Source organism: Chaetura pelagica, unplaced genomic scaffold (assembly GCF_000747805.2).
Source record: "Chaetura pelagica isolate M959 unplaced genomic scaffold, ChaPel_1.0 scaffold207, whole genome shotgun sequence".
Lineage (NCBI taxonomy): Eukaryota > Metazoa > Chordata > Aves > Apodiformes > Apodidae > Chaetura > Chaetura pelagica.
The window spans coordinates 1,799,287-1,808,289 of NW_009953929.1; the positions used below are offsets into that span (position 1 = coordinate 1,799,287).

Sequence of the window (9,003 nt, forward strand, 5' to 3'; positions counted from 1 at the left end):
CTTCTAACCATTTCTGAGAATGATGATGCCACTAAACCGGAATTTTAGATCTATTTCTGCAGCATACTGACAAGAAAAAAAAAGTTCTAGGGTGAGAACTAAAAATCTCATTACAGTAACATTTTTTTATTTAATGTTTAAAATGCATTTTTAAAAACAAATTGTGCACACGCTGGCTTCACTTTAATCTCCTGAAATATGCACTTATGATGGGAAGCCCTGGGGCTACAGATCCATCTATTGTGTTCATTAACAAACTATAATCCCAGTACAATTCCCCAGGGGACAGTATTTAGTTCCAAGATTGTCAACCCTGTACTCTAACACACTTGAATTGTGTACACTAAATCCATTTATTTTAAATTTATTTTGTCTACATTTAGTGAAATAAAAACATCGCCCTGTACAATCCACCATCAGCAGTGAGTACAACAGCAAAGATTATTATACAGTTTATACACACTAAAATATTTTCCTTTTTCCTATAAAGAAACCAGAACAAACCTAATCAATATAGAGTTTAATTTAGAAGAACTCAAATTACAGAAGGGAAAGCCAAAATTATTATGGTCTTTTCTGAGCCCCGAAAAGCTCCTGATTCATGTTGTTGGAACAGTGAGTGCAGCTGGAAGAGTGAAACATGCTCAAGTTGTCTTCCTGGGTCTTCAAAAAATTACCAAATATTTAATTAAACATGGCTAGTTAAAGTAACATTTGAAGCAGAGCAATATAACTGGGAGTTTTGCCTTACCAGTTGTGGTTTCTTTTAAACCCAACTCATACAATGCGAAGTGCTAAGCAACACTACAGAAACACATTTACATCAACACTGAAGATCTGGGGAAATGAAATTCCAACAATTTTATTTCTTTTTTTAAATGAGCTGTATTTTCTAAATTTGTTTTTATTTTTCTGTTTTCATACAGTATTGAAAACAAACGCGGCACATTCACATTTTCCCGAAGAATTGTGAGGATGATCTCTACAGGGGTAACGTTGGAAAGCCTGAAGCTCAATCAATTGATGTTGAAAACTCTCAAAAGGAGTAAAAGGCTTGATCTGAATGGTTTAGAACATGTACTGCAATTTAATAGAAGAGATGGTCGTCTTAATATTCACGATTTAAAAGAACTTCCCAGTTCATGCGAAGAATATAGTCCAAGAATAAATCCAATTTTCTGAATGCATTTTATGCTACATAAGTGTATACTTTACGATCCTCAGGTGTTCGTGCCAAATATTCTCTCTCAATAAGTCCTTCAATACGTTTTTTAATAACAACTGGACTTGGTAAGAATCTGGCCTTCAGCTGCTGAGTTACCTAAAACACAAGATCAAAACCAGTAATGTAAGATCACAGGGCAACTAAGATCACCAAGTATCCTAACTGACCAAAATAATCAGAAAAAAGATATTTAGATAGGGTTGGCTACAGTCATGAAGCATAAGAAGCAGCCTGCAAACTTCTGACAGTTTTCTCCCCCCATCACTTGCTCAGTTTTGGGTACGATTTGACCATCTACAGAGGCACAGCCACGGTCTGAGAATCCTCTGAATTTCACAGCCCTGAGGAAAGAGCAGAATATGTGTGCTACTCCTGAGGCTGTCAGAACTCAGGAGCTAAGAGAGCAGCAGGACTCGCTCTCTCTGCTAAGAGCTCCAACTTCTCAATCCAGGACCCAACAGCCAGTAACAAGATCAAAGCGGAAAATAATTGATGTTAAGTACAGTGGTTTTTGTTGCCAAAGTTAAAGGAATTTGATAACATCATGATAGCACTAAAAGGAAAGTCATATATACCTATGAGAACATCCTAAATTGAACAGTAAGGATTTAATGTCTCCAGATAGACGAGAAAAAAAAAAAAGGATGGATTAAAGGCATCCCTCAAAAGCCTTTCCGAATCATGTTAGTAAGAGCTGTGTAATTTTCATGAATTAACAGGAAAAAGAAAAAGAACTCCCAAGTCAGTATCTAAACTGTGTACAGACATACCTCTGCTACTAGCACATTGTGTTGCATCTTCTTCCTAGATTTCATTATTCGAACTATAGCAGCTTCTATCTCATGTTTTCTGTCATCGTCTACTTTCTGCCTTGTTTCTTTCCTTTCTGGATCAGATTCTCCTTGTTTGGCAGCAACTTAAAGGGAAGAAAGATTTTTAAAGTACATTAGCAAAATTAAAATTAATTTGGTGTTAGCTTCACTACTTATTTCATGTAGACATCAAGTTATATTTTCCTGAGTTTTGACATTCTCTAACGATTTTTTTTTACAAGCAGCCACAAGAACATATTAACACTTTCTGGTGTATTTTGATAGCAACTGACAAGGTAACAATCTGTTATTTAATTATTGCTATTTTAAAATTTGAACAGTACTAAAATCTGATTACAGGCACCACCAGGCTCCACACTTCCATTGAATATTTCTGTCTTTAAAATAGAAAATCAATCAAAATAGAAAAAGGATTAAAAATTTACTTTACAAGTTAATTACTTTAAAAATTCACCAGTCAGAAGAAATACTCCAGCTTTATCCTCTCCAACTCAATTACATTCTTTGTATTCTATTCTCCCCTTCTGTTTATGCTTCACTTCTGTCCTTATGTCTAGGTTTTCTTACCCAGTTACTAAAGTGTCACTACAACCAAGTCCTCCTGACACCCTGGTACATCACTAAGAATTAATCTTCCAAAATCCTCTATGAAGTGTACCCACAGCTATGTCACAACTTAGAAATTATTTCCAGAAAGCTTTCTAGCCAAAACATATCAACATGACTTATACATAACACAAACCAGCACTTTGATGAGCTAATGAAGTGGGGTACTGTACTGAACAGCTTCTCTTCTTTGCCAGACCCATATCATTGCCCTCAAAAAAATTTAGCTTCCTGGCACTTAGAAATGGCCATTGTACCATGGGCTAAGAACATCACTAAATTTCACATCAATACAGCAACTTATGAGGCAATTTTCCTATTTCTGAATCAATCAGTAGCAAAATTCATTTTTCTATTTAATTTGAACTTTATCTCTCTTTCAACGTTTCCTTTTAAGAGACAATTACAATTTTTCTCACGTGAAAGGACTAAATGACTTCCATCCTTTTCTAAGAATTTAATTTTTCATTTTGATGCAACCAATCATCAAGAAAAAATACATTACTCTTCCTTTCACTTGTTTGGACATAATTTGACATTTTACAGCAGTTTCCAGACTGCAAGACAGCAAAATATAAATCTCACTTACCCGTCTGAATCTTGACTCTGTGTAATTTAGATGTAAACTGATCATTCACTGTGAATATATGTCCATTTTCTATTTCTTTTGATTTAGGCTCTTTTGTCAGAACACGTTGTGTTGGTTTGCCACAAGCAAGTGACTGTAGGGCTCTAACCAGTTCTCTTTCAGGGATATCAGTTTCTTGCTGAATTTCCTAGAGAAAAATATCTTAGTTAGTTCATGGCCATGACAAAAGTAACAATCATGTTTTGCAAACAACAGCACTGATTGCTTAAAACGTCCACCTTCAAGCATCCAAATAATACTACTATGACATCTGTGAGATTTCAATGGTTAGAATTAATCCAGCAGCAAAGTCTCAATATGTACTATGCAAAACGATCCACCTGGGTCAATGCATAGACAGTAAATACTGTCAAGTAAACAGTCACCATGAGCTGAAAATAGAATGAATAACCAGTTGTTTAATTTCACTGAGAAAGCTGAAAGAATGTGTTCACTGTCTCCAGTGTTTGCTGAACAGGGTGAAACCAAACCTTGTAAGTTAGTGATGGAAAACATCCATGATGTTCCCAAGCATTCCTGACAAAGAACTGTGTAAATGCTTTTGCATTCAGCAGCACTGTTGAAAAGATCTTGACAAATAGAAGCAAATAAGGTCTAGTTTCACTGTAACACAGAGATACTCTAGATTAATTATACCTCCTTCCTGAATGACCTGAAATAATTTAATACAGCCCTGATGTCCTTGGCTAGGAGTTTTCCAGGTAAAACACAAAAACCCTCACTATAGTACAGCAAACGTATGAACTTTGAAAAAGAATGTTGCACCTCTATCAGTGTTGGTAAAAGCTCAGCTGAGAGCTGCTTGTTAAGTCACTGGAGTGACCAGGAGTTTGTAAGCAAATTATACAGGATGCAGAATGATGTCTTAGTATGCACCAGAGCAGGGCAACTACTACTACTACTGCTTCCTCAAACCTGTTTACTGAGCTCCTGTTCATTAGAAGTTCATTTTAGCCTTATCTCTATCTTCCTTTTTCTAGTTTGAGGAAGCTGCAGACGATCTCCAATCTCAAGTTCCCATTCAAGACTCTTGAAGGACCTTTAGAAACCAAACAAACTAGCAAAGAGAAAAACTAAACTTCACAGACATTAACCATCCACAAGAGCTGTCCCATTCCCAGCACTCCCACCTTCAGCTCCAAGACTCGTATCAAGCTCTTCCACAGTCCCCATAAATCCCTACTGCTCATGGCACACAAGTCAAACTGAGGACCTTCAGACTAAAAGCAGCAGTAACAACTCCCAGAGATCAGAGAACTAAGATCTGTAAAGAATTATAAAGAACTTGTTAAAAGTTCTTTGAACAGTACACCTGTGAACTTGTAGTTAGAGACCTATTAAAAATTGTATTTTTCACTGCTCTAACAAATATTATTTATTCATACATAGGTGAGGCCCAATTTCAACACCAAATCAAAGAAAAAATAATCTGTCATATCCTTCTGGGTTTTTTTTCTCCCCTAAAGTATTCTGCAGAGAAAGTACTCAAGGCTGTAACGCTCCTGCAAAAGATTTTGCAGTACTCAGGACCTTCAGTGCTACAAAATCTTTTTCTCAACTATGAGTAATTTAAGAGCCCCTTACCAAATTCTGCCTTCCTTCATGCAAACTGAGACCATTTCAAAGAAAGATTCTTTTTAAATAGGCTAGAAATCTACCAAATAAGTGGAAAACAAAATCCAAACAAAAAGGCAAAGGACAACTATACATAGCACAAAGTAGATGAGAAAACCTGGAAATCCACTGTTTCAAACCGCACCCATAGGGCACTGAAAATAGAACAAAGTTCTTCCATTATCAATGGACAAGCTTTTATTTTATATAATCTGAAGTTGTTACAAATGTTTGTTTGCTTACTTTAAAAAAAACAAAGATACAGTATTTTCATACTCTTGACACTTTACCTTATAACAGGCCCATAGAAAGTTGTGTTGAGATCTGCAGATCTCAAGCTGCTTCAAGGCTGCAAATGCTCTCTCCAACAGAAGATAATGTCTAAACCAAAACTACTAACTGGCATTAAGACCACAATGCTCAAACCTCCTAACACAGGATCCTCCTGAACTCCCAAAGGCTGCTTCACTATCATCTATCAGGTGACCACTTGAACCTTTATCAGCAATGACTTAGTTAAGAATCTACCTGGACTGTCATTGTCCTTTCTGGCTCATCAGCTCAGAAAAGGGAAGAAACTTCTTTGATTCATCCTACAGCTCAATCCAGTCTGCCAATTTCACACTTCAGCGTTTCAGAAGGATACAAACCCTCCTCCACCCTTTGGCCTCCAAATCCAGTTTCTCAAAGATAAAATGAGCAAATGGAGCCACGTGCTGCATTCCAGCTTCAGCTCTTCTATAGCTCTATGCCCTAGGAATAACCAATGTTATCAACTCTCTTCAATATTTCAGAAAACTTCTGTCCCCAAATAACTTCTTCCCCTAGGACTGCTTCCCAGGTGCATTGCTAGTAACTTGCTTCCTGTATTTGTTGGCCTGATCCCCACTCAAATAGAACAAGAAACACCTAATCTTCAAAGGTCTATTAAAAAAAACAACCAAGTGCCTAAACCAGTTATTTAAAATCAGATGAGAAAAACACAATGCTTACCTCAAATGTGTATTTTTCTCTGTTGTTAAAAAGCATTAATATTGTCATTTGGAAGGTGGAGACTTGCAAGATGTGCTTCCGTGTATTTGACCCCGTTACTTGGGCACCTCCTACGCCAACCTCTGAGCCATCTTCCTATTTTAAAATAACAAAATTACTATTAGATTATTCCCCACTGCGAAACAGTTTACCTTGGTAAATGGAAGTTAATACATAACCATCTAGGAGACCAGTCTACACAACCGATTGAATAGCATTTAATAAAATTCTGAAGTTGTTACAATTGTGCATTCGCTTATTTAAAAAAAAGATACAGTATTTTCATAGTCTTGATTCTTTACCTTTTTAACAGGCCCATAGAAAGTGGCATTGAGATCTGCAGAGCCCATGTGATGCTGGAGTGTCAGCTGCCGCCCACTGTGTTTGGCTAAATAAAACCTGTAACATAATTGAATTGAAAACTTAACACATAGTTCACATTTTGTATCTAAGAAATCACTTTAAGCAGTTAAAAAGACTTTCCATAGCCATTAAGGACACTAAGAAATCTTTAACTCTTGCATTCTTTTTCCTCTTAACTCTTATTAAGAGTCTAACTAAAAGCTCCCAAAACATCAAGCCTCATAATGTGACTATTCCATTCTCCAATTGTGACGTGAACTGAAGAGCAGTACAATATCATGTCTTTAACTCTAATGGTAAAGCTACATTTAGAAAGTTTCTTCTTAAAACCTCTACCTAAGAATCTGTTTTAATACATACCTTCTAAATATTTCAAATGCATGCCTGGGAGCTGGAGGGATGTTGCACTTTGGTGTGGCTGACTGAGTAGGCCAGTAACCTGTCGTGAGGACTCGCACTGTAAGATCAACACCACCTAATGAGACCTATGGACAATTGGAAGAAAACATCCACTATTTTAAAACAGAATCATGTTTCACCATTTTTCTGTATCAGTGTAGAATGTACAGAATCTTTGCAGACTAAAAATATATACGTCTGTAAACATCATTTTCAGGAAGCCAGACAAATGAATTTATCACTATCATAGTAGACAGTACAGCAAACATCCTCCACATTACTGCACTCTGGCATTTAAAAGTGTATGGAATTTAACAAAATAAAATTCTTAACCAAGAATGAAATGGCTGTGACTATAAGAAGAACTTGTAATACATGTAACAATTCTTTCTAAATACGTTTTTTTGATGACATACAGGAAAGCCAAGTTGCTAAGCAAATCAGTTTCAAAATAACAGTTTATAAATTTACTCTCTGGAAGCAGAGAGTAAATACTAAATATCAATGTTAAACCATAGGGAGCTTTTCCTGCAATTTACCTCTGGACTGCAATGAAAGCAGTTACTCATTTTTACACACACAACCTAGCAGCTTACCCTACAGACAGCCATTATCATAAACACTCAGCACTAGTGAGGGAAGTGCTGATCTATAAAGTAGTTCTGCTAGCAGGTGATAAACATCTGTTTACTACTGAGGCATAATCCTCACTAGGTAACTCAGCTAAGATAATTATTAAACTGACTCAGCCCTAGGAGGTGTAACTAATACCTTCAAAGGACATGTTATGGACAAGAAAAACCAAAGCATACTACATCCAACCTGCTATAAACCTAATACATAGAAATAAAGCACAATGTATTTTACAAGGTTAAAAACTGTCATATGAACTCCAACTCCACTGCTGCATAGCAGAATAGCATGTCCATGCTCTATGAAAGCACTTCTGTACTGTGCATGTTGAATTCCCATGTGCATCAATGAACTCATGCCAGGAAACTACTGCAAAATCTAGGCAGACCAGTGACAGGCTACTTACACAGAAGTCCCTTTGACTGAATTTCTTCAACATTTAAGAAGAGTAATTTGCATAAGTATGTAAACCCATCTAAAGTTTGTTCTGTAGCCAACATTACTGCTATGCTTTTAATTTTGTGTCACTGGCTTCTCACAAGAGAAATTCAGAGACCTAGTTAGACACAGAAAACTAGTTATGCTACCTAAAAAAAAAGGTTCAGCCATTTTCTCCCTCCTACCAAAGTGTATGAAAAGGCCATCAATGAAGAGAGAAAGATACAGAAAATACCTTCATCTGCAACTCAAACATCTTAGTTGAGATGGCAATTGTTTCCCAAATTTTTTGGTCTTAGCCAGACCAGAAAAGAGCATTAATTTGGAATGCCTCACATCATACATAGCACTGAGTTTGTGACTTGAAAACTTCAGAAGTTTCATTAAAAGGCTGTGACTAGGATGACCAAAAGGCAACTGTCAGGCAAACTGCTAGTCCCTTGCCAAGCAAAAAGATGAAGTTTCAAATCAGGCTGAGCAGAGTATCTGTTAACATTTTAACTTTATCTTTTTAGCTTTACATAGTTAAAAAAAGGTAGAGATAATATTTATTAACTCACTCATTATATGGCTGCTGTGTAAAACACATGAATCTTGAACGCAAAGTCCCACAACCCACCTAAAAATAGGAGTGATCTAACAAATTTTTCTTGAAATTAATATTTCAAGCTTTCTACAAGGAAAACAAGATTAGTCCTTAAGAAAAAAACAACAGTAGTAAAGCTGCCTGTCCACAGACACCTTTATATTTATCCATGTCTCTACAAGCTTTTCTGAAACCACTTGGAGAACATCCCATTCCTTCACCCATGAGGATGCACAGGATGCTTGGAGCTGACTGCTCCAAGGCAGTGAAGATTTCAGATCACCTTGCACAACCAGGGACACCAGAGTACAACTGAACACATTTCTGAACATTTAGACTTCTGAAACTGATTCAAACATGCTTGATCATACAGACTTGCTTACTTGCAAACAGGGTGCTACTTGGCTATTATATATTAAGCACTGCTGAGAACCAGTATAGACAAAAAGTGTTTAGAGCAAGCAAGCGTGTATCCCAAAACAGAAGCGAACTTTGTCACGCGATTTGCCAGCACGGTGCTTTCACAGCACGGTGTAACGCTTCTTGATCGAAGAATTACATTTGAATTTGGCAAACTGACAAAGGCGAGGGGGGCACAGCCCGGGGAGCTGGGGGGGGGGCACAG

General features: G+C 36.9%; 1 protein-coding gene across 1 annotated transcript in view; it reads right to left on the reverse strand.

Annotated features, from left to right (window-relative positions):
• Positions 1-838: 838 nt before the first annotated feature.
• The window catches only part of CUL3 (cullin 3), a 31,175-nt gene continuing 23,010 nt past the window's right edge, over positions 839-9,003 (reverse strand). The window contains exons 10-15 of the mRNA XM_010001616.1: positions 6,683-6,807; positions 6,262-6,358; positions 5,921-6,055; positions 3,254-3,440; positions 1,996-2,141; positions 839-1,321 (exon numbers count right to left, since the gene is read on the reverse strand). Coding sequence (XP_009999918.1) covers positions 1,190-1,321; positions 1,996-2,141; positions 3,254-3,440; positions 5,921-6,055; positions 6,262-6,358; positions 6,683-6,807 — 822 coding nt within the window. The 3' untranslated portion in view covers positions 839-1,189. The remainder of the gene's footprint in view (positions 1,322-1,995; positions 2,142-3,253; positions 3,441-5,920; positions 6,056-6,261; positions 6,359-6,682; positions 6,808-9,003) is intronic.